This window comes from Mustela nigripes, chromosome 1 (genome assembly GCF_022355385.1).
Source record: "Mustela nigripes isolate SB6536 chromosome 1, MUSNIG.SB6536, whole genome shotgun sequence".
Lineage (NCBI taxonomy): Eukaryota > Metazoa > Chordata > Mammalia > Carnivora > Mustelidae > Mustela > Mustela nigripes.
Genome location: NC_081557.1, coordinates 180384870 through 180411527, shown reverse-complemented (window position 1 = coordinate 180411527; position 26658 = coordinate 180384870). Strand labels below are relative to the sequence as shown.

At 36.1% G+C, this 26658-nt stretch overlaps 1 protein-coding gene and 1 pseudogene across 2 annotated transcripts in view; both read right to left on the bottom strand.

Moving 5' to 3' along the window:
• The window catches only part of USP53 (ubiquitin specific peptidase 53), a 67591-nt gene extending 41516 nt beyond the window's left edge, over positions 1-26075 (bottom strand). For both annotated transcript variants that reach the window (XM_059377855.1, XM_059377860.1), the window contains exons 1-2: positions 25797-26075; positions 10019-10686 (exon numbers count right to left, since the gene is read on the bottom strand). In XM_059377855.1, coding sequence (XP_059233838.1) covers positions 10019-10162 — 144 coding nt within the window. In that variant the 5' untranslated portion in view covers positions 10163-10686; positions 25797-26075. The remainder of the gene's footprint in view (positions 1-10018; positions 10687-25796) is intronic.
• On the bottom strand, positions 3332-7352 carry LOC132008148 (tigger transposable element-derived protein 1-like; annotated as a pseudogene).
• Positions 26076-26658: the final 583 nt, after the last annotated feature.

The window sequence follows — 26658 nt, the reverse complement described above, 5'->3', positions numbered from 1 at the left end:
TTAGAAAATCTATTCATGATCTCTCATTTCTCCCAACTAGAAACAAAGACTAAGAAAAACAAATGATTTTAACAGATACCCTATATTTTCAATTACTCAATAACTAATGGCCATTTCAGAATTTCCCTTTGAGAGTTGCTTTTCCTTAAAGAAAACTAACAGGATCAATTTATCTATTACAAATAATTCAGTGTTTTTGCAAAACACTTGAAAATGTCTAATAATTCTCTTGCATATCATACATAACTGATCGTACCATAAAGTATGTGACACTGGAATTCATTCATCTGTTCAGATGAAGACCAGGACTGCACAACCTTGGGAAGTAGCATAGCACTGTGCTTAGTAATACAACATTTAAAGGCCAACTGCCTGGGTATTAATTCTGGATTTATTGCTTATCAGCTCTTGGGTTGACTTGAGCAAGATATTTACTAAAACTCAATTTTCTCATCAGTAAAACGAAGATTAAAGCAGTACTTACCCCTTTGGATTGCTGTAAGAATTAGATTAGAGAGAACATATAGTGTTCAGGTAAGTACCAACACAAGTAAGAACACAATAAATGCTAGTTATTAAAGATTATAGCTTTGCTTTTAACTTAGAGAATTTAAAACCACATCAAGTGTCATAACTACTTAATTATACTTATGTCAGATAAAATTCTGAAATATTCAGAATATTTTAAAATTAATATTTAAAAGAGAATACCCTCCATAATCTGTTTATAAGGCCAATGAAGTATCTCTTCAAATGTAACTGGAATGTTTTCTGAATTAGCAAAATGTTTAAGTTATACTGGATTCAAACTACAGAAAAAATAATATTTATGTAACTTTTCTATACATTATTTAGTATAATAGTTTATCCTCTCTTTTAACAAATCCATATCAAAAGTTATTCTAATTGTTAATTTTCATCCTACTTCATTTTAAAATATTGATTATAAACAACCAATGGGTAGACAAACAAATTGAAAAAAAAAAAGTTAAGTAAAATCTTGCCATTTGCACCAACATGGATGGACTAGAGGACATAATGCCAAGTGAAATAAGTCAGTCAAAGAAAGACAAATATCATATGATTTTACTTATATATGGAATTTAGGAAACAAAAATGCACAAAGAAAAAAAGAGCCAAACTAAAAAAAAAAAAAAAAAAAGACTCTTAAATAGTCTGGAGGATGGGTGAAATAGATAAAGGGGAAGAGTCCTCTTATCCTGATGAACACTGAGAACTGTGCAGAACCGGTGAATCACTATATTGTACACCTGAAACTAATATAACACTGCATGTTATGCACTTGAATAATAAAAAGACAAGGGGTAAAAAGTGCTTAGAAATGTGAAGGTGGGGGCGCCTGGGTGGCTCAGTGGGTTGAGCCGCTGCCTTCGGCTCCGGTCATGATCCCAGAGTCCTGGGATCGAGCTCTACATGGGGCTCTCTGCTCAGCGGGGAGCCTGCTTCCTCCATCTGCCTCTCTGCCTACTTGTGGTCTCCGTCTGTTAAATAAATAAATTTAAAAAGGAAGAAAGAAAGATAGGTAGGTAGGTAGGTGGGATAAATGAAAATGGAAATACAACTTTCCAAAATCTGTAGGATGCAGCAAAAGCAACTCTGAGAAGGAAGTTCATGGCAATATAGGCCTACCTCAAGAAACAAAAAAAGTCCAAATAAACAAACTAACTTTACATGTAAAGACTCTAGAAAAGAAGAACAAAGCCCAAAGTTAGTAGAAGGAAGGAAATAATAAAGGTCAGAGTAAAAATAAATGACAGACTTAAAAAAAAGAAAATTAGAAATAATAGTGAAACTAAAAGTTGGTTCGTTTAAAAGATAAAATCAATAAACTTCTCACCAATAAACTATCTCACCAGATTCATCAGGAAAAAAAGAGAGTCCAAATAGACAAAACCAGAAATGCAGGAGATGTTACAACTGACACCATATAAATACTAAGAATCTTAAGAGACTACTATAAATGATAGGCCAACAAACTGAAAAACCTAGAAAAAAATGGATAAATTCCTAGAAAAAAACACAACTTTCTAAGACCAAATCACAAAGAAATGGGAAATCTGAACAGAATGATTACAAGTAATGAAATTGAATCAGTAATTTAAAAACTTCCCCCAAACAAAAGTCCAGGATCAGACAGTTTCACAGATGAATTCTACTAATCATTTAAAGAGTTGGTAATTATCCTTCTCAAATTACTCCAAAAAAATTAAAGAGGAAGAAACACTTTCAAACTCATTTTACAGGGCCAACATTACCCTGATATCAAAAACAGGAAAGGAAAGGGAAAAGAAAAGGAAAAAGGAAAGGAAAAGAGATCAGAAGAAGGAGAGAAGAGAGGAGGGAGAGGGAAGGAGGGAGGGAGAGAGAAAGAAAGAGAAAATATAACAGACCAATATCCCCAATGAACATAGATATAAAAATCCTCAACAAAATATTAGCAAATGAAATTCAATAGTACATGAAGAGGATCAGATGCCATTATCAAGTGAGATTTGTTCCAGGGATGCAAGGTAGCTCAACATCTGTAAATCAATTACCATATTACACCCCATTACAAAACAAAGAAAAAAAATCACATAATGATCTTTAGTGATCTTTATACAGAATCAGGATTTGACAAAAATTCAACATCATTTATGAGAAAAACTCTCAATACAGTGATTATAAAAGAAACATCCTCAACATAATAAAGGTCACAATAAACCCACAGCTAATATTATACTCAACAGTGAAAGGCTGAAAACTTTTCCTCTAAAATCAGAAACAAAAGTATTCACTCTCCTGTTATTCAAGAAGTGCTAGCCACAGCAATTAGGCAAGAAAAAGAAATAAAAGGTATCTAAGTGGAAAAAAGTAAAACTATCACTATTTGCAGATAACATGATAACTGTATATAGAAAACCCTAAAGACTCCACCAAAAAGCTATCAGGATGAATTCTGTAGTTGCAGAATACAAAATTAACACACAGAAATCAGTTGTGTTTTATACTAATAATGAGGTATCAGAAAGAGAAATTAAGAAAATAATCCCATTTACAATTAGATCAAAAAGAATAAAATATCTAGGAATAAACTCAACAAAGGAGGTGAAAGACCTGTACAGGCATACCTCTGAGATATTGCATGTTTAACTCCAGGCCATTCTAATAAAGCTAATATTGCAATAAGTCAGTCACATAAACTTTTTAGTTTCCCAGTGCATATAAAGTTATGTTTACACTATACTGTTGTCTATTAACCGTGCAATAGCATTGTGTCTAGAAAACAATGTACATACCTTAATTTAAAAATATTTTATTGCTAAAAATGTTAACCATCACCTGAGCTTTCAGAGAGTTGTAATCATTCTGTTGGCAGAAAGTCCTGCCTTGATATGATAGCTTGCTGACTGATCAAGGTGGTGGTTGTGGAAAACTGGAGTGGCTATCATAATTTCTTGAAATAAGACAATAATGAAGTTTGCCATAGCAATTCATTCTTCCTTTCACCAACTACTTTTACATAGCATGCAATGCTGTTTGATAGAATTTTACCCACAGAACTTTCAAAATTGGACTCAATCCTCTCAACTCTGCAGCTGCATTATCAATTAAGTTTTTGTAATATTCTAAATGCTTTGTTGTCATTTCAACAATGCACACAGCATCTTCACAAGGGTATATTACATCTCAAGAAACCACTTTCTTGGCTCATCCATTAAGATGTTCTTACCCATTAAAGTTTCATCATGAGATTGCAGCAATTCAGTCACATCTTCAGGCTCTACTTCTAATTCCAGTTTTCATACTTTTTCTACCATATCTGCAGTTACTTCCTCTACTTAAGTCTTAAACCCCTCAAAGTCATCCATGAAGTTTGGAATTGACTTATTCCAAACTCCTATCAATGTTGATATTTTGACCTCTTCCCATGAGTCATTGAGTGTTTCTAGTAACATCTAGATTCAGTCTTCAAGAACGTTTTCAATTTACTCTGTCCAGATCCATCAGAGATATCACTACTTATGGAAGCTACAGTCTTATGAAAACTACAGCTGTATGTAATTTCTTAAATAACAAGACTTCAAAGTGAAAATTACTCCTTGATCCATGAGCTGCAGAATGGGTATAATGTTAATAGGCATTAAAAACAACATCACTTTCATTGTCCATCTCCATCACAGCTGTTGGGCGACCAGGTACATTGTCAATGAGCAGTAGTATTCTGAGAGGATTCTTTTTTCTGAACAGTATATCTCATCAGCAGGATGATTCAGTAAACCATGTTGTAAACAATGTGTTGTTTACAAGGCTTTGTTGTTACATTTATAGAGCATGGACAGAGTAGATTAAGCATAATTTTTAAAGGCCCTAGAAATTTCAAAATGGCAAATAAGTACTGGCTTCAATTTAAAGTCACCACCTATATTAGACCTTAACAAGAGAGCCAGCCTGTCCTTTGGATCTTTGAAGTCAGGCATTGACTTCTCCTCTCTAGCTATGAAAGTCCTAAATGGTATCGTCTTTCAGTAGAAGGCTGTTTTGTCTACATTGAAAAATCTGTTGTTCAGTGTACCTAGCTTCATGAATTATCTTAGCTAGATCTTCTGGATGGCTTTTTGCAGCTTCTGTATCAGCACTTTCCTTAAATCTCATGAACTAGCCTCTGCTAGCTTCGAACCTCTCTTCTGCAGCTTCCTTGCCTCTCTCAGCCCTCACAGAATTGAAAAGAGTGAGGGGCTTGCTCTGGATTAGGCTCTGACTTAAGGGAATGTCATGGCTGGTCTGATCTTCTATCCAGACCACTAAAACTTCTTCCATAACAGGAAGAAGGCTGTTTCACTTTCTTATCATTTGTGTTTTCCCTGGAGTAGAACTTTTCATTTCCTTTAAGAACTTTTTCTTTGTATTCACAACTTGGCTAACTGTTTGGTACAAGAAGCCTCACTTTCAGCCTATCTCAATTTTTGATACGTCTTCTTCACTTAGTTTAATCATTTCTAGCCTTTTGCTTTAAAGTGAGAGGACAGGGGCACCTGGGTGGCTGAGTTGGTTGGACATCCAACTCAACTTTGGCTCAGTTCATGGTCTCAGGGTTGTGTGAGATGAAACCCCACGTTAGGCTCCATGCTCAGTCCAGAGTCTGTTTGAGATTCTCACCGTCTTCCTCTCCCCCTGCCCTTCTCCCACTTGTGCTCATGGGTGTGTGCTCCCTCTCTCAAATAATAAATACATATATACATACATTTTAAAAAATATAAATAAAGAAGACATGAACTCCTTTCATTTGAACACTCATAGGGCATTGGGTTATTAATTGGCCTAATTTCAATACTGTTGTGTCTCAGGGAATAGGGAGGCCCAAGGAGATGAAGAGAGATGAGGGAACAGCTGGTCAATGGAGCACTTAGAACACATATATCATTTATCAATTAAGTTTGCCATCTTATATCAGAGTAGTTTGTGGTGCTCCAAAACAATTACAATAGTAATATCAAGATCAGTGACCACAGATCACCATAACAAATACAGTAATAATGAAAGACTTTGAAATACTGCAAGAATTATAAAAATATGACAAAGCCCCCACATGAGCAAATGCTATTGGAAAAATGGTGTCCACTGACATGTTTGATGTAGGGTTGTAAAAAACCTTTAATTGGTAAAAAATGCAGTATCTGCAAAGTGTAATAAGGTAAAGCACAATAAAATAAGCTCTGACTATACTCTGAAAACTGTAAGACATTGTTGAAAGAAATAAAAAAATATACAAATGGAAAGATAGTCCATGTTCATGGACTGGAAGAATTAATACTGTTAAAATATCCATACTACCCAAAGCAATCTATAGATTCAATGCAATGCTCATCAAAATAGCAATGACATTTTTCACAGAAGTAAAAATAAACCTAAAATTTGTACAGAACCACAAAAGTACCCAAATAGCCAAAGTAATTTTGAGAAGGAAGAACACAGCTAGAGGCATCATGCCTCCTGATTTCAAACTACACTACAAAGCTATAGTAATCAAAATGGTATGGTACTGGCAGGAATACAGACGCATTTAAGTCAATGGAACAGTACAGAGAGCCCAAAAATAAACACATGCATATATGGTCAATTAACGTGTGACAAAGGAAGCCAAGACTATACAATGAAGAAAATATCGGAGTCTCTTCAATAAATGGTGTTAGGAAAACTGGACAGCTACATGGGAAAGAATGAAACTGAACCACATTTACATGACATACAAAAAAACTTCAAAATGGATTAGAAACTTGAATGTAAAACCTGAAACCATAAAATTTCTAGAAGAAAAGAAATGCAGTGAGCTCTCTGACATCAGTCTTAGATATATATATATATAGTTTGTTTTGACCAGTCTCTTCTGCTAAGGGCAAAAGAGTAAATATTAAAAAATGGGATTATATTACACTAAAAGCTTTTGCACACCAAGGAAACCATCAACAAAACAAAAAGGCAACCTGCTTATTGGGAGAAGATATTTGCAACTCATACATACAGTAAGGGGCTGCTATCCATAATATATAAAGAACTTATCGAACTTAATATCAACAACATCATCAACAACCTGATTAAAAAATGGGCAGGGGACTCGAATAGACATTTTTCCAAAGAAAACATACAGGTAGCCAACAGAGATCTGAAAATATGTTCAACAGGGAAATGCAAATCAAAACCACAGTAAGATACGATTTCACACCTATCAGATTGGCTACTGTCAAAAAAGAAAAGAAATAATAAGTATTGGTGAGGATGTGGAGAAAGGAGAAACCTCAGGCACTGTTGGTAGGAATGTAAATTAGTGCAGCAACTACTGAAAATAGTACATTTTAATAATGTCCACTTTTCATAATTTCTTATAAGACATATTCCACAATTTATTTCTCAGCAATTTTTAAAACTATTCATCAAAATATATAATAACATTTACAGACTGCCTTTTAAAAAATGAAGTCAGGCTTTTTCTATCATAAAATCTATATTTGAGTACCTGTCTTGTTAGTGAAGACTGGCTTTGCAAATTAGTTTATGGCAGGCATTTTAATATTTGGGCCAACAGATCTCCTGAGCTGAAGAGATAGAGGTGGAAGTTCAGAGATGCTAAAGCAGCTAGAGTTGGCAGGGCAGAGTACAGCAGAGAAGAGAGCTGCACACAGAGTAAACACCACAGCTCTACAGAGGTTCCCCCTTGAGTATTCAGGCAAATACTGTGAGGAAACTACCCGAGGCTGAGAAAAGAAATACCTCCCCAAAATTAGAGGGGATAGTGCCCAGAGCTCTTACCTGCCTAGGATAGTGTTGCTAATAGTCAATATAGAATGCTTCATAATCCACAGAGCATTAGCTAAAGAAGGAAGGGTCTTATCCAGATTAATCTACTCTGATTAATCCTGGAATAAACACAACTCTGGGACTGCCTAACAAAGCTTAAAAGTAAAATGATCAAACAGCTTCTAAATAAAGCAACTCTATCCCAGAACAAAGTTCAAGAACATTCCTAGGAATAAAAAATATCTATCACCCAATAAAATAAGACTCAAAATATCTGACACCCAATCAAAAATTACCAGGCATTAAAATAAACAAGGAAATACATTCCCAAATGAGGAGGAAAAAAAAAAAATCAGTCAAAACCCAGAGTGTGCAGAATGACAGAATTAGTAGATGGGTACATTAAAAAGATTATTATAACTGTATTTCATATGTTCAAGATGCTATAGAAGAGAATGAACATGTTAAGAGCTGAAAGATAAACGTTTAAGAAGTTAAAAAGAGGTTAAAAATACAATGTCTGAATTTAAAATATACTGGATGGGATTAACAGCAGATTAGACGTTGCAAAGGAAAAGATTAATGAAGTTGAAAACATTGTAACAGAAACCATAAAAAAATGAAACAGAGAGAAAGAAAAAAAGACTGAGAATGAAAATTAAGGGAGTATCAGTGAACTGTGGGACAACCTAAGATAAACTATATGTAATTGCAGTCCCTCAAAGGAAGAGACAGAAAAATTTGAAGAAATAATGATCAGAGACTTTCCAAATTTGATTAAAATTATAAATCCACAGATCTAAGATGCTCAATAAACCCAAACACAGGAACATGAAGAAAACTATGTCAAGTCACATTAGTATCAAATTGCCTTAAAGTTGTGAAAAAGAGAAATCTTAAAAGGAGCCAGAAAAAAAGGACACATTACATACAGAAGACAAAGAATGACAATAGTTTTTCACTAGAAATAATGTAAGGTAGAAGTCAAGGGACCAAAATCTCTAAAGTACAGAAAGGAAAAAACTGCCAACTTAGACTTCTTTAATTAGGAAAAATATCTTTCAAAAACAAAAGTGAAACAGATTTTTTTCTAGAAATACTAAAGCTGAAAGAACTCACCAATGACAGACCTGACCTACAAGAAATGTTAAAAGAGGTCCTTGAAGGAGAATACATGATATCAGATGAAATGCTGAATCTATATAAAGGAGTGAAGAGCAGCAGAAATTTAATAACCTTCATAGTAAAGATTACTGGACTGTTCATTAAAAAAATATGTATTATATATATAATCATTGGAATGATTATATTACTATATACATTATTATATTATATATATATTATATAATATTATATATATAATCATTGGAATACTTCTCCATTTTCTTTACCATAAGTGTCCTTACTCAGAATTTTGTTATAACATGCTTTTCATCTCACTAACTACACACAGCATTTGGGAACTACAGAAATAGAGGGAAATACATAAACATAAAAAAAGAACTGGAAAAGGGTTAACAGATAAAGATTTAAAGTAATAGAAACCCTTTCTCACAGCCTGATTTAAACAAAAGCATTTATTTCTAAGTCTTTTGGTATAAACTATTTCCCTACATGCAGTGATGTTCAACAAATATTTTCCTGCAACTTTCATAGCACTTAATGCCAGTAAGATCTTTTGGCCAAGGCAAAAGAGTGTCTCCCATTTAAGGGTCCCAGTGCATTTTAGAATGCCAATTAGATCTCTTTGCCTGAGCGAATTACAGAACTTTCAAGTTTAACATCTGTCTCAGACAGAGAACAATTGAGAAAACAAGTCTGAGTCAGATGTCTAAGCATGTAACACATTCTAGATATGTTCATTTATCATGAATTAATTAACCAATATTTCTCTTTCTATTGTTTTCAGGAGAAAAAAAAAACAATGGAAAAATATGTGAGAAGTGATTTATTTTAAATAAATTCTTCTAAGGTATATTTTACAGTCAATAGAATAACATTCCAATATTCTAAATCTTCCTCATCTTTAGTATTATAGAGTCAATGGTCAGAAAAACACAAGACCCTACAAAATCTGGAACTACTGAATAAAAACTACATCTTACATAAGAAAGGATATTTATCTAAAGAAGAAAAGCAGGTTAGCATATACTTGTTAATTAAAAGAATTTCAACAAGGACTGGAGCAAAATGGATCAATCTTCAATTCCACTAACAATGGTGTCCAAATATGATTCCAGAGAAGCGATTTAAGGTCAGAGTGGAGGCTGAAGGAAGTTTGAGTCCTGAGAATTAAAACTGCATTCTCATTTCAACCCAAGCTATCTACAGGGATTCTACTGGATTCCTTTTTTAAAAAAAAGTGTGTGTGGGGAGGGAGTAGTGGGGGGGTAGATTAGCAGACTCTAAAGAAATTATTTTATATATTTTAGATACATAATTTTAATTTACTAAGTAAACATTTTAAATCAAAATATTTTATATCACAGTAATACATTATTCTGTTGCAAAACCATTCCCATTTATATTAAATAAATAATATTGATTTCTATTTTTAATAAAAAAACAAAATTCTAAGTCAAAATATCTTTGATACCATTAAAAGTAATATTAAAAAGTCATTTCAGGCAACAAAAACTTTAATCTTACACTTTAAGAAACATTAAACAAAGGATCTCCTGAGAAGCACTTTTGTAAATTTAACAAGAAATTATGGTCTCACCTGTACAGCACTATTAAGAAAGCAGCTGTTTTGTCCTGGTTCATTTAACAAGCCTTTGGTAGGGGCAAGGGAGAGCATACTTCCAGGTTGATAAACTTTTCCAAGATTGCCACCAGGTTTCCGTAAGAATTTTACCCATGCCATTTTCAAGAAAATTTTTTACATTAAATCCAAGAATTATATGTTTATGTGATATTTCTGATGATAAATGTGATGATGTCTTGAATTGTCCACTTAAATTCACTGTAGTAAATTACAGCAACATAAGTTTCCAAATACCATATCTTTCCTGATGCTGTATATTTCTGATGACTTTGTCAAGCAAAAATAGGGTATATAAACACTGAAGTTCTAAAAAAGAAATCTTAAAGATTTTTATATGCATTAAATTTTATAAAAGAGTTGTGTAGTTAAGGTAGAAAGAGATTTTTTTAAAACTGCTAAAAACAATGTTGATGAACAAACAATATTCTTTAAAGCACAAGCCATTTATCTTCATGGTTTAAAAAACAGATGATAGAAAAAGATGTTGAGTTCCCATCTGGCATGATTCCTTTGGTCATTTGTTTTCCTTATGTTTTTTTAGTAAAAAAGAAGACTCTCTCTTTCACAAGTGAAGTTATCAAAGGTGGCTCCATATTTCTTATCAATGTGACCTCAAAGCAAATCTACAAGAAAGAAAATAAATGTTTAAATAAAAGCAAAAGCTAATCAAGAATGGCTAAACAAGAAAATTCCTGTTTTACTATTTGAACACAAATACTGAATATATAATCATAAAAGGATTATAATTAATAATATTCTAAAATATAAAAAAGAAAAATTATTCTTCATTAACAATTTTTTAAAGTATCAGTGTGACATCTATCACTACATACTTGAAGATTTCAGTGGTCACTGGTTACATAAGGAAAATATTCTAAAGGAAACTGTAATTAAATTGGATCTCAGCTGGTATTTTCAAAAATACTAACTTTGTTGTCAACACTGAATTGCTTTGTTTATTAAAACAAATACACAGACACTCTATGTTGTTACCTGTCTTACACAGAATCATATTATTTTTCTAAGAAATTCTGTAGATTTTACATAAATTGGTATACAATAAAACTCAGAAGAAACCTTAAATTGATAAACAAATCTTAGTAAACTTAGTGAAGCAATTTCTATGCTATTCATGAATGCATGAATGCATGATCCTGAGTAAAAGGTCTTTAAACTTCATTAAAAACAAGTATTACTAACAAGATCTTATATAACCAATTAAATTTCCTTCTTATGTCCATTCACCGAACAAACGTTTACTGAGCCAGGTACTGTGCCAGGCACTGGACTAACCTAATAATGAGGAAAGGCAAACACTAATACAATAAATAACAAATCATAACTTGTACTGGAAGAGTTATGTGTTGAGTGCTAACAGGAAAACAATGCAAGGAAAGAGGATGGAAAATGTATATAATAGTAGAGAGACTGCACTTTTAAATAGGATAGTCATGAGAAATCTAATTGAACAGGTTAACTTTGCACAAATATTTGAAGGAGGTGAAGATGTCACCTGGGAGAAGGTGTTTCTAGCAGAGTGAACAGAATGCTTGGCACGTTGGAAAAACAGTAAGCAGCCCAGTGTGGCATGAGGAACATAAACAAAGGGAGAAGCTGAAAAGGAGGGATGGGAAACAGATCATGTGGGGGTACTGAAAAACCTCTGTTAAGGACTTCAGCTTTAAACTCTTTTAAAGTCATGAGCTCCATTTTCACAGCACAAAAAGATAAGACAGAATGGCACAGATCGGAACAATACCACTGGTCAAATACCCACTAAAACAGGAAAGCACTAAGGAATAAAGCATCTTATCTAAAGAATTAAAGTCAGGACTTGTTTCCAGCCCCATATATTAGCTCATTATTTATTAGCTATTTAGTCTTAGATAAATCCTTGTCCTCCCTGGCTTCTTCATCTATAAAATGGGGACAACAGTAACAGCCCTGATTAACATAGGTTAAATGTTTCAGGAAATCTAAAACACTATACTATGTGAGTTGTTTTCTTTTTATTTTAACTCTATGGGCTGCAACTTTCTCTAAAGTGATCTGAATGATTCCCAAACCTTTCATACAAGTTAAGCTGTTAATAAATGCATAATTTTACAACATTAAGAGACCTCTATATTGGTAGTAAATTTGTATTTTTGATGAAAGAATCCTTTTGAAATTATATTCTTTCATCATTTACTAGGCACCCAGTTTGTACCATAAACTGTCCTAAGGTATATGCAACAATCTCTACCTTTACTGAGCTTAGTTTAGTGAAAGGCAAAGACAAGAACAGATAATTTAAAAATACTCTGGCTTCCATTCTTGTGCAAGACATCAAATGAGTATATACTTCTGGTTCCCTACCTGCAGCCCAAGTCTGGAGATTACACAAAAGAAACCTTAAGAACACCAAAAGTTACTGGCTTCTAACGTGGGAGGGAAACGGTAGCTAAGACATAGAGAGGGCCAAGTGTTACAGACTGGAAAAGATCTTTCTAGTTAAGACCTTTTCCGTTCCTCACTGGCAGAGAATTCCCACCTCACACAATGCAACCAGTCAAGTTCAGCTACCACCCTACTGCCATCTGGAGGGTAAGAGAGATTATAACAGCAGAAAAGCCCTAGATCATAACCAATTTGGGAATGGTAACAAGTATGTGCTAGGCCCATGTGTGTTCTGCCCTCACCCCTACTTCTGAAATAGAACAAAGGAGAGCAGGACCTGGGGAAGATCATGCCGCTAGGCACAGAAACAGAAATTTCTTTTGGGAATCAACGCTCATGCTGCATCACTCCAAATCAAGCCCCTCTACTCACATCCCACCTTTACCCTCAGAAATCATCTGAAGACACAAATGACAGCCTAGTGCTTTCACACTTCTCATGTAAATATCATTAGTTTGTAACTTGGTACTCGAAGAAAAAGAGGACCAGACACCTTAGGAGGCCCAGCAAGGTGAAACAAAGGCAACAAACTGAACATCCTATAACACAGAAAACAGAGTGAACAGACCAAAGGGAACACAAATTTAAAATAAACGTACAAATGAAATTTTGTAAAAGAATGAGCTAACTAGCAAAATTAATAGAAGCAAAAACCATATTGAGTAATAAGTTCAGGTCAGGAAATTTTCCTACAAAGCACTAAAAAAGGAATAAAGAAGTGGAAAATATAAACATTTTGAAAAAGCTAAAAGGCAGGGATGAAATCAATACTACCTAAAAGGATTCCCAGAAAGAGGATAAAGTAAATTGAGTAAATACTTTTAGAAATGACTAAGATTTTTCCAGAATTAAAGTTCAAAAAACTCAGAGACAAAATAGGTAACTCAAAAAATCCAAACATGATGTGGGGAAGGAAATAGGATAAAAATTATGAAGACTTACACTGAAAAGAGAGAGAAAAAAAGAGTTTCAAGCCCATTTATAGGCAAACAACAGAAAGAAAAAAGAAATTCAAAAGAAAACTTTTGTAAGAATATAACATAAAATCTTCACAAGCCTGATTAAAGAAAGAAAGAAAAAGAGGTATATTAACACTAAAGAGATTCATAAATGAGAAATGACCACAGATATATAAGCAACTTATGTCTTAAGTCTTTGGGCAATAACTTTTAAAACCTAAAGGAACAGGTAATTTCCCAGCAAAATACAAATTAACAAAATTAACCCAAGAAAAAGTAGAAAACATTTTCAAAATCTAGAATAATATGGAAACAAAAGCTTTCCCATTGAAAAAGCCTTCTGGGGGCACCCGGGTGGCTCAGTTGGTTAAGCGGCTGCCTTCGGCTCAGGTCATGATTCCAGGGTCCTGGGATCGAGCCCCGCATCAGGCTCCCTGCTCATCGGATGGCCTGCTTCTCTCTCTCCCCCTCTCCCTGCCGCTCTGCTTACTTGTACTCTCTCTCTAGCTCTCTGTCAAATAAACAAATAAAATATTAAAAAAAAAAAAAAGCCTTCTGAATCAGATGGATTCAAAGTTCAATTTTATCTAAAAGTTAAAGAACTGTTAATTCTAACATATTATTGCAGACCAGAGGGAAAATAATACACAAAGTATCTCAAATCATTTGATCAAGCAAACATAGCCTTAATTTCAAAACATGATAAACCTCAGACTAATGTGACTTGGATACAAAACTTATAAATAAAGCACTAGCAGATATAATCTATCAATGTGTCAAAAGAATAATGTACACTATTCAAAAGAATAATAATCAAGGAGGGTTTATTCCAGGAATGTAAATGTGATTCTATATTTATTCTTTAAATAAGTACTTGGGAGATTATGGAGAAAAGAGCTAACACAGCAATGTTTCTAACAGCTGAAAGGTGGAAACAACCCAAATGTTCATCAACTAATGAATGGATAAACAACATACAGTATGAGTGAGTTTGTGTGTATACATACTCATACAATGGAATATTATTCAGCCATAAAAAGAAAAGTACTTTTACATGCTACAATATGGATGAACATTGAAAACATTCTGCTAAGTGAAAGAAGTCATTCAGGAAGACCACATGTTAAAACTCCATTCATACAAAGTGTCCAGAACAGAGAAATCTATAGACAGCTGGGAGTAAGTGGTTGCTTAGACTGGAGAAGTGGGTCTATAGAGATGAGAAGGGAAGAGTGAAAGCAAAACGGTATGAGGATCCTTTCTAAGGTGATGAAAATGTTCTAAAATTGTGATGATAGGTTTACCTTCCTGTAAATATACTAAAAACCACTGAACTGTGCTCTTTTAATGAGTGAATTGTATGACATGTGAATTAAATTACAATAAAGCTACTTAAGAAACAAGGAAAAAGAAAGGACCGCATAGCAGGCCAGAGACTGCTATCCTTAGAAAGCCTGCTTGCAAGGTTTTAGGCTTTTAGAATTTAAATTTCTGGGAGGATTCCCTCTACAATAACTAGTGAGAGCTGGTCACTACACCGAAACTGTGCAGACAATGTGGTTTATCCTGAATACCTGCTTTCCTTCTGGAAGTCTGGAGCGCTGATAACATTTGAGATAGAGGACAACTATGTAGCCCCTTTCCAATAAAAAATTCTACGGACTGAATCTCTAAACAGGTTTCTGGTAGACTGCATTTTATATATGATACCACAATTTGTTGCTGAAGGAATTCATGTGTTTCATGTGACTCCACTGGAAGAAAATCATGAGAAACTGCCTGATTTCTATCATACTCATCCCATGATCCTTATCCATTTGCTGATTTTGCTTTATTTCCTTTTGTTATAATTAATAAAGCAGAGCAATAAGTATGAATATATGCTGAGTGCTCAAAATTCTACAAAATCACCAAACCTAGGAATGTCAGGAATCTTGGAGACCTCAACAGAGGTATCATGAGAGTAATTAAGATGTAATTTGTTTCTTTCCATCAGCTGGTAAAAACTTAAACACTATTGGGGAGATAAATGGAAAGAGGTACTTTCTTTTATTGTTGACTAATAAAAAATGTAATTATACTATAATAAACTTGTAGGAATATTATATCAACCTAGCAACAACTGTTAAAATTAAAAACACAATTCAATCTAAAAACCCCAATACTGAGAATCTATGCCACCCCCCCCCAAAAGTACTACTTTACTGAGATATAGTTGGTAGGTACAAAAATAAGGAAAGAAACAAAATGAATGTCCATAAGTAGGGACATAATTATATAACAGGGTATTTTTGAGTGACAAAGGCAAAATGCAGAAATGTAATATAATCCTAATTCGGTAAAATAATATATGTGAAAAAATCTATATGCTTTCAATGAACATCTGGGCAAGGAGTGTATATATATCTTGTTAAAATGGGGATGGACAATCAAGCTTGAAAATTAAAATGAAAAAAAAACTGTACTAGAAAAAACTATATTATGTATATTAGTTAAATTTACATATTATATTTAGTTACATTTATACATTATATAAGTTATATATGTGCATATACACAAAACTATAAAATTAAAATGATATACCAGAAAAGTATAAGCCAAAAGAAATTTGAGGTAGCAATTTTAGGGTCAGATAAAATTGACTGTATAAAAAATGCAAGTGATCTCTGTATGTTGATTTTGTATCCTGCAATTTTATTGAATTCGAGTTACTCGTTCTAACAGGTGTTGGTGGAGTCTTTAGGTTTTTCACATATAATATAATGTCATCTGCAAATAGCAATAGTTTTACTTCTTCCTTTCCTATTTGGATACCATTTTTTTATAAAGATTTATTTATTTGACAGAGAGATCACGAGTGGGCATAGAGGCAGGCAGAGAGGGAGAAGCAGGCTCCCTGCTGAGCAGAGAGCCCAATGCAGGGCTCAATCCCAGGACCCTGGGACCATGACCTGAGACGAAGGCAGGGGCTTACCCCACTGAGCCACCCAGGTGCCCCAGCCATTTATTTTTCTTGACTATTTGCACTGTCTAGGACTTTCACAGGTGTGGTGAGAATGGGTACCCATTCTATTTCTGATCCTAGAGGAAAAGCTTTTGACATTCATAGTTGAGAATGATGTTAGCTGTGGGCTTGTCATATATGGCTTTTATTATATTGAGACACATTCCCTCTATACCACTTCTCTGAGAATTTTTATATTGAAAGAATTTTTATATCGAATTTTGTTAAATGCTTCTTCTGCATCTAATCTTTCCTTCTCTTAATGTGGAAATGATATATATTGATTTGCAAATGTTGAACCATCCTTGCATGCCAGGGATAAATCCCCCATGATCATGGCATTACGATCCTTTCAAAAGGCTACTGGATTTGGTTTGCTAATATTTTTTTGAGAATTCTTCCATCTATATTCATCAGGGATATTGGCCTGTATATTCTTTTCTTAGAGTCTCCTTATTTATCACTGGTATCAGAGTAAAAATAGCCTCATAAAATAAGTTTGGAAGTGTTCCCTTTTCTTCAATTTAAAAGTGAACATTAAGCTTATAAAACAAGTTGAATTATGTCCACCAAATGGTATATTAAAATCCTAACCTCCAGTGCCTGTGAACATTTGGAAATAGGGCACATGTAATTAGGTTAAGATGAAGTCATTAGGGTGGGCCCTAATCCAGTAAGACTAGCAGTTATCATTAGAAGAAGAGACAGACAGACACACACACAGAATACTATTTAATGACACAGAGAATACTACTAAGGATTGGAGTGATATAGCTACAAGTCAGGGAACACCAAGAATTGACAGCCATCAAGAAAGGGGAAAGGAAGGAAGGCTTCTGCTCAGAGTCCCTTAAATAAACCAACTCTGCCAAACCTTGATTTTGGACTTCTAAATTTCTATTGTTTTATGCCATCCAGTTGGTTGTACTTCATTATAGCAGCCCCAGAAAACTAATATAATAGCTGATAAAGCCATGAGACTCTTTTGTTCTTTTATATTTATTGGGGTTTGTTTTGGTTATAAAACAGAATATTATATAGACTTTTAAAACAACACAGAAGTATTAAATCAAGAAAATTAGAAATATCCATAATGCTACAGAAGTATAGAACTGCTGCCAATAAAACTATGGAAATATACTCCGGCTGAGCCACCACACTGTAAAGTAAAATTTCATTTTAACATCTTTTCACTAATAAGAAATATAGCAGCTCAAGGAAACACTGAAGACTTTTTACAGACATACTACAACAGTTCATCTAACTAGTAAAAGTATTTAAGGTTTCTAGATAAGAAGGTAAAGGTGCACAGCAAGTTGACACCATTAAAAATCTAATTCATTACAGAAGTATGTTCACTATTATAAGTTAAAAGATTAAAGAAGATATAATTGAAGAATAAGTGTCCTTCGACATACAAAACCACTGTTACTCTACAAATGGAAGTACTAGAGAAGAGTGTACTAGAAAATTTATAAAACAAAGAAAATGAGATTAAAGTATTAAGAAAATATTATACCTCTACCAATAAAAACAGCAAATTTTAAATAATTTTCAATGTTCTGCACTTTTTTGCTCTATTTCTTTTTGTCCAGAAAAGAACTATGTTTATTTCTTATGGCTTTTACCTACTCACTAGTTCCCACTGGTAGCTAACTAGAGAAAGACATGAGTTCATTCATGTGTATCCAGAATATAGACTATGATCAGTAAAGACAATGGATTATAGCAATCTGCTTTAGGATACCATCTCCAGAAAAGAATTATACCTAAGCAGGCATAACATAACATTTCTTTGCCTTGACAAAACCCAAAAGTGAACTCCTGTTTTATCTATACCTTCCTTCCCCATCTCCGTTGATGGTAACATCATCTTTCCAGTGGCTCAGAACAAATGCTTGGAATGATCTTTAACTCTTCTTTCTCACATATCTGTTAGAATGTGACCAATTCTCACCACCTCCACTTCTATTCTTGTATTACCCATCTTCAAAACGTGCCTGGATTGCTAGAATAGCCTCCTAATTGTCTCCTAGCTTCTGCCCCTACCTTTCAAAATCTATCCTCAAGAACAGACAAAAAGATCCTTCTAAAATAAAATCACAATGTCACCCCTCTTCTTATAACCTTTCAATGGGTCTTTATTACATTCAGAGTAAACCCCAAAATGTCTTTATAATAGCCTGTGAGGCCCTGCACTATCTGCTAAAGTAAAAACCATTTTCTTCTATACTCTCACAGCGCTTGAGACCAGATGTGATTTTCCACAAGCCATTCTTCAATTCTCAGTGGACGCCAACAGGATACCCTACAATTTAACTCAGTTTTGACACTATCTACCTGAAGTTAGTGTCAGATCCCAAGTCATGGGCTCAGTCCCACAAGGCCATCCCTCCCACTTCAGACACTGATCACGTGTCCCAAGTTGTCACTCATACTTCTGGTCAATCGCCTATAATTTGGGGGATCTCCACAATCTTTTTCAAGGATGACTGATTAATTTCCTAGTACAGCTCGCAGAACTCAGGTTACTGAGTAGACTGGCAGAAACAGCCAGATGGAAGATATGTGTAGGCAAAGTACGTGGGAAGGGGCATGGAGTGTCCATGCCCTCTCCCGACACCACCCTCTCAGCATCTCCTCATGTTCACTAATCCAAAAGCTCTTCAAACCCCTTCAGTTAAGATTTTTTTTTAAGATTATATTTATTTATTTGACAGAGAGGGAGAGAGAGAGCTCCTACAAGTAGGGGGAGCTGCAGGCAGGGAGAGAAAAAGAGGAAGAAGCTGGCTCCCTGCTGAGCAGTCAGTCAGATGCAGCGCTTAATCCCAGGACCCTGGGATCATGACTTGGGCAGAAGGCAGACGCTTAACTGACTAAGCCACCCAGGTGCCCCCAGTTAGGACTTTTCATGGAGCCTTCATTACGGTAGGCACAACTGATTAAATCATTAGCCATTAGTGATTAGCTCAACCTCCACCACACTCCCCTCCCTGGAGGTAGAGGAAGGTGCACAAACTGAGAGTTCAATTCTTCCAATCACAGAGTTGGTTCCCCTGGCAACCAGTCCCCAACCTAAGGCTATCCAGGAGCCCCCAACCAGCAGTCATCTCATTAGCATGCAAAAAAAAAAAGAAAGAAAGAAAGAAAAAAAAAAAAAAAAAAAGAAAGAGAAAGAAAAAGAAACAGAAAAAATCACTTCCAGAGATGCTCCAAGGGTTTTAGGAGCTGTATGTCAGGAAATGGAGCCAGAGACCAAATACAAATTTCTTACTATGTTACACCTGCCCATCCCCTCACCTTCATCTCTAACTACTTTCCCTTCACTTTCTCTATTGCCGCTGTTTCAGCCTCCTTCTTATTTCTGAATATACCATGAATATACACCTGCTTTAAAGCCCTTACTCTGGCTATTCTTCTGCCTGAAATACACTTCCTCTTGATGCACACATGGCTTCTCCCTGGCTCCCTTCATGATTGCCTTCTTCTAAAATCACCTTCTAAATGAGGCCTTTACGGACTTAAAATTGCAACCCATCATAACCTCCACTCCATACTCCAAATCCCCCTTACCATGCTTTATCTTTTCTTTTCTCCTTGGCATTCACCACCATCTTATATGCTGTTATAACTGATGTATTAGGATTATTATTGTTTCTCCTCCCAATCATCTTAGAATATAAAGTGAATCCCACGCATATAAATCAGTACCCAATACATGGTAAGTACTCATTAAATACTAACTGAAGGAAGCTCAGGAAATAAAGTGAAACTTTAATGAACAAATGAGTATTCCTAACTAAGATGACCTAGGCCATCAGAGTTCAGGACAATTTCCCACCATCTGGCCGCTAGGTCAAGGAGATAGGATTATTTCAGGTCTATACAGCATATATTATAGAAGGAAAATCTTTTAGGGTTCCAAGAGCCTGCTTGCCTAAAAACAGGGAAGACTACCATGAGAGGAGCAAGAGTTTTTTACGCAGCCTCAGAAGTTTCAAAGATGCCAAGGCATAAAACACCTGGTGGACAAAGAATGCCCTGGTAGGTTCTTGACAAGGATGGAATCCATGGTCTGATACTGACCTCGTGTGCCTCACAATCATTTCCTCCACCTCTGATAAAGTTCCCAGTAGCACAGAACATCACTCAACTATTCAACCATTAAAATCATATCAGTTACATAATCTATAATCACAATTATATAAAAAGATCATAGTCTGGGTGCCTGGGTGGTTCAGTCGGTTAAGTGTCTGCCTTCGGTTAAGCACCTGCCTCCAGCTCAAGTTGTAATCCCAGGGTCCTGCATCAGGCTCCCTGCTCCTGCTTCTCCCTCTGCTTCTCTTTCTCTCTCTCTCTCTGTCTCTCATGAATAAACAAAATCTTTTAAAAGAAGTCATAGTATCATAAACATATGTCCAAAATATAGCAGGCATTCAGTAAATGTAAGCTAATTATAATGACAAAAAACAGTCTTCAAAGTGAAATTATTTTTAATAATATAAACATTCGAAAGAAAGTAAAAGCTGTATCATACTATTTTATATCTCACTTTGCTATCTTTCTCCATTTCCTTAAACTGATTTATCGATCTTGACTATAGCCTTAGTTATATCAGATATATTGTACAATAAAGTAACAATTTCTGAATCGTAATATCTGTTAATAAATCATTCTTAGTAGAAAATAAGCGATTTCATTTACAAAGATATCCTACTTCTAAGAAAATTTAACATGAAAAGTTCTAATTTACAAGAAAATGTTGGGAAATGGTTTACAAGTGGTTTCATCACAGTATTATTTTAAGCATTCATCTACAAGCTTTTAGACTAGAGAAACTGAGGTAAAATGTTAGAAGGCAATACATCAGAAATCAATGGAAAGCAACTCTGCAATAACGATGTAAGCAACAGAGATTTAATTTAGAAAAATCCAACCTACATACCATTCTTCAGAAAAGTAACTACAAACTTCCTTAACCACTATTTTGATTCATAAATAACATGATCTACCCAGCCATAAAAAATAACTAGAGCACCCAAAACACACCTGGACATTGCTATCATCCTGTCTCTGGGTCCCCTAGAAAGCTCCTCTGCCTACCATCCTTTGCGCTGTGCATACAGTACTCTTCTTTACACGTAGGATGGCAGTACACATACCATCATCTCCAGATTCCTTTATTCTGTGTCCCTCTACAGCAACACAGTATAGATCTTTGTATGATATGGATCAAAATATAGTGGTAACACAAAATGAAGTGATAATCTGTTGTCTTTTGGTGGATTAGAAAATACTTCACAGGTATGGTACGGGTGACTGGGAAGTGGAAAGAAGAGAAGCAGCATCTTGCAAAGGCAAGGATATAAGGGGAAAAAAAAAAACTATTTTATCTTTGGAAACTCAGTTCAGTTGGGGGAGGATTGGGAACAGCCAGAGATAAGGCTCTGAAAAGGAAGAACTCAAATTTTTGATGACTTTAATGTTGTCTTATTAATTTTACAATCTCTGTGTCTAGCATAACAATAGATAAATGTTCATTGAGAAAAGTTGCTTAATCAAAAAATCACAAAAAGTTAAGTAAAAAAGTTTCCAAATTCCAAAGGAACAGTATTTCTTCAAACTGCTTTTTGTAGGTCAATATTTACCAAATAGAAGTAAATAGAAGTTACATTTACAAAATGTACTCAAAAATACCAAAATGATTTAAAAAAATGCCACAACTCAGATGACTGAAATAACAGCTAAGATATTGGAATATGGTTTTGTTGCATAATATTGTATTTTTTCATGAATTACAAATATGAATATATGCAGCAACTTTTCTGAAGTGACTTATTTAAAACAAAAATTCTTCAACCTGGACGCCTGGGTGGCTCAGTGGGTTAAGCCACTGCCGTCGGCTCAGGTCATGATCTCAGGGTCCTGGGATCGAGTCCCGCATCAGGCTCTCTGCTCAGCAGGGAGCCTGCTTCCCTCTCTCTCTCTCTCTGCCTGCCTCTGTGTCTACTGTGATCTCTCTCTGTCAAATAAATAAATAAAATCTTAAAAAAAAAAATTCTTCAACCAGATGCAATGGTTTGTAGCATTTTTGTGAATGTCAGAGACACTTTTGGTGGCCTAATGAAGCTTATGGGCTCCTTGGAATGATGTTTGTAAATGCATAAAATAAAATTCATAGTTGAAAGGAAGAAAGAAAAAATCATAAGATCACAAAGAAAACCAATTATATTAAACCAATTATATTAAAATTCAGTTCTAACCACAGACCACAGTTCTAATCATGGACCCTACTTTAAGAACTACTGATAGAGGCAGGGCACCTGGGTGGCTCAGTGAGTTAAGCCTCTGCCTTCAGCTCAGGTCATTATCTCAGCATCCTGGGACCGAGTCCCACATCAGGCTCTCTGCTCTGCAGGGAGCCTGCTTCCTCCTCTCTCTCTCTCTGCTTGCCTCTCTGCCCACTTGTGATCTCTCTCTGTCAAATAAATGAAATCTTAAAAAAAAAAAAAAAAGAACTACTGATAGAGGATATGGGTTAACTTGGAAAAGCAAAGACCAGATATTTCTTACCTAAATAGTCTATAGAAGGATACATAGATATAAAAATGTAATATTCCCATTATCTTAAAAGTAACTCATCAAGATTAGGATATTATATAAAGTTATTTAAAGTTTGGGGCGCCTGGGTGGCTCAGTGGGTTAAGCCGCTGCCTTTGGCTCGGGTCATGATCCCAGGGTCCTGGGATCGAGTCCCACATCGGGCTCTCTGCTCAGCAGGGAGCCTGCTTCCCTCTCTCTCTGCCTGCCTCTCCATCTACTTGTGATTTCTCTCTGTCAAATAAATAAATAAATAAAATCGTTAAAAATAAATAAATAAATAAATAAAGTTTAAATAGCCTTTGAAGATTTTATCTGTGGTGGAACAGGTTGCATCCATTTCTTTTTCCTACTATGTGCATCTTTTGTAATGCAAAAGCTTCTAAAATCATTACATCTATACAAAATTAATAATAATATACATTCGTTCTATCACCAATCTCTAGCTAGTTCTCCAAAGATGACATAAATTAGTACACTTCTTCCCTTAATCCAAGAGCTTAAGAGAACCAGTAGGCTTTGACAATTTGGGGGGCCCTAGTATCCTAGCACACTCTGTATTCAAAATACTTTCAGATGCACTACATAAATAACCTTGCTGTAGGTTGTCTTTGGGGTCTATAATTAAGAAACACCTTATAGTTAAAGCTGTCAAATAACAAGATCTGCTAAGTATTGTAATAAGTAAAGGTCTTTGTAGGGTAGCTTAATATACCACTTCATAGATTTCAAACATACTTTTGGAAAATTGTAGGGTAAAGCAACATCCTCTCTAGCATGGTAAGTGAGTGAATTCCAAACAGTTTCAACAGGAAAAACAACACTGATTTTGACTTTTTGATGTGTACCTCACCTTAAAATAAATAAAAATGTTCATTTTTAGCTCTCCTTTTCACTAAAACAAGGTTCTAAACCATAATTTCAAAATTGTATTTCTTGACACTATAGTTTAAAAGAAACATTTGACACTAAATAATATAAAAGATCTAGAATCACGGTACGTACTAAACTTATAAGTTTTTGAAAAGAGATTTCCTTTTTTTTTTTTTTTTAAAGATTTTACTTATTTATTTGACAGACAGAAACCACAAGGAGGCAGAGAGGGGGGGGGGGAGCAGGCTCCCCGCTGAGCAGAGAGCCGGATGCAGGGCTCCATCCCAGGACCCTGAGATCATGACCTGAGCCGAAGACAGAGGCTCAACCAACCCACTGAGCCACCCAGGCGCCCCAAGATTTCCTTTTTCAAGGAGAAGAACACACTAGGCAGAAAAGGGTACCCCCTCACAGTAAAATAGCAATCTTTTAAAAAATTAATGTCAAGTTCCCATGAACACTATGCATTTATAAAAAAGTTTTTAAATTAATAGACAAAAAAAGGTCTGTTCTTGATCACTTATTTTTACACTGTAGGAAAAAAGTACACATAACTACCAATAACTTTAATTTATGAACTAATTTAAATAAATCACTTTCATGGGTTATCACCACTAATCATGAACCTAGACATACTGTCCAAAAAGCTTATTTTAAGAGCCTCTAAAATGTAAAACAAAAACAAAAACTGTGTTTTTGTTTGACTATAATTAACTCTTACCAACAGTGATTCTATTTGGAATTCTTATGACAATGACAGATATAAATGACTTTTGCAAAATAAAGGGTTTTTAAAAAAATTTCTCTTTTCACAAGATGAAAGTGCTTTGCCTAGGCCCATCATCAGGAAACTGAAAATAGGAAATTAAACTTAAAAGTATCAATTTAGCCAAAAGTATATTCAATCAGCATTTTGTGTTAGTACTTGCTACTTCTTTTAGACACTGAGAATTAGCAAGGGTTTTCTTTAAAGAACAGAATTAAAAGCGAATCAGACCCTAATCTAAACATCCCTCATAAATAGCCTTGAAAATCCCTTGCAAAAATACATATATTTTTCCAGATAAGGAAACATTCTGGCATACTCTGCTGTCTAACAAATAAAGCCTTGCTGTACATTTTGCAAGCATTAATCAGACTTTGCACTGACAGAGAAAACCCTGTGGCAGGATAACAAAACCTCAGAACACGCTCAGATTGCAGGCTTTAGAAAACCTCCCTAGTACACCTGTACAAGTACTTCCTGTTCTCCAACGATGTTTGAAAGTAGTTTGATAAACGCACCATAAGTCGCCGTTTAAAAGCTAAACATTAACTTTATAAATTACTACTACCACCCAGAAGCCACCAGCCCAAATATTCTACGAATCCAGTCATCTCTCTTCTCCAAGGAGCGCAACATAACCATCCGGACCCCTTTGAAAAGCTGCTGCTGGGACGAGGCAGCGGCTGCTCGGCAGGTGAGGGGCAGGGGCCAAGTAAGCGTGATATTCATAATCCCAACGCACTAAGCGACCCAGCTGGACTCCCAGGTTCTGCCTCGTGTCTGGCCTCAAACACGACAGCAGTGAACAACCACGACCCAGGAAATCCAGCACCTCCTCCCGCCTCCCGCGCGCCTCCAGCCTGGCCAGACGCATCTCCTCCCGGCCGGGACCCGGCGGGAAGGAGGCGGGAAGGCTGCGTGACCTCGGGTGCCTGAATCCCCGCACAGAGTCCGCGGAGCGGGGGCGGAGGATGTCGCAGGGCTGCTACGGGAGAAACAAGGTCTGGCATTGGAAAGGGTCTCCCACTCGGGCCCAGGGCGGGGGTCGCAGGTCGCTGGATCTCTATCCAGGGACTAGTTTCGGAGACTTACCTTGAGCTCTGCCTTCCTAACGAGAGGGAGAGTGTGGTCCAGATAAAGAAATACGGGCCTTCCACTTCCACCGGACTACCTCCCGCTGGCCCGGCTCTGCCTCGCGCCAACACCCGTCTGACACTCTAACAGCTGCCACCGCAGCCGAGGTTCACCGGGAACTGCAGCAGAGGCGTCTGGTCTCGCCGCCCAGAGCTCGACCCTGAGCACGGAGCATGCGCACACGCCCCAACACCCAAGGGCCAGTCAGGGCAGTGACACCTGCGATCAACAGGTCCCAGGAGACCCGCCCCGCCTCCTCGGGAAAGGCCCCGCCTTCACGCTCGCCGAGCTAGCCCCGCCCCACACGCGATTTCCCGGCTTTCCGGACCTGGAGAGCTGTATTCCCGCGGGGGTTCGACTGGGCGCGCGATCCAGTTGACTTACTCCAAGGCGCCAGATCCCGCGAGAGCAGGAGCTTGAAGTTCCCCTAAGGCAAGAGCCGAGTGTTAAGACTTAGCTTTTGGGGAAGGTGCGTGTGGCTCGCTTGTGTGGTGGAGAGGGAAGGAGGGGATAGGTCTCCTAAGTGGAGGTGATTATTCCGGTGCTCTTGGTCAGTATATTCGGTATTTTCTCAGGAACGCGGACCCACGAAGGACTGGGTTAAGTATTGTTACCGGAGGAAAAAAAAAAAACCTGTACGGCTTGGCTTCCAAATCGCATGTGGGTATGCAGTTTCTTTTAGCTTTCTGTGGATCATTCTCGTTTGCTTACAGTTAAATGGCTTCCATTGGCATGAATGTATATTGCCCAACTGGTTGTGTCGTGACTATAAATAAAGCGAAAGCCTGGATAAACGTGTTGACTCGGTTCGTAGTTAATT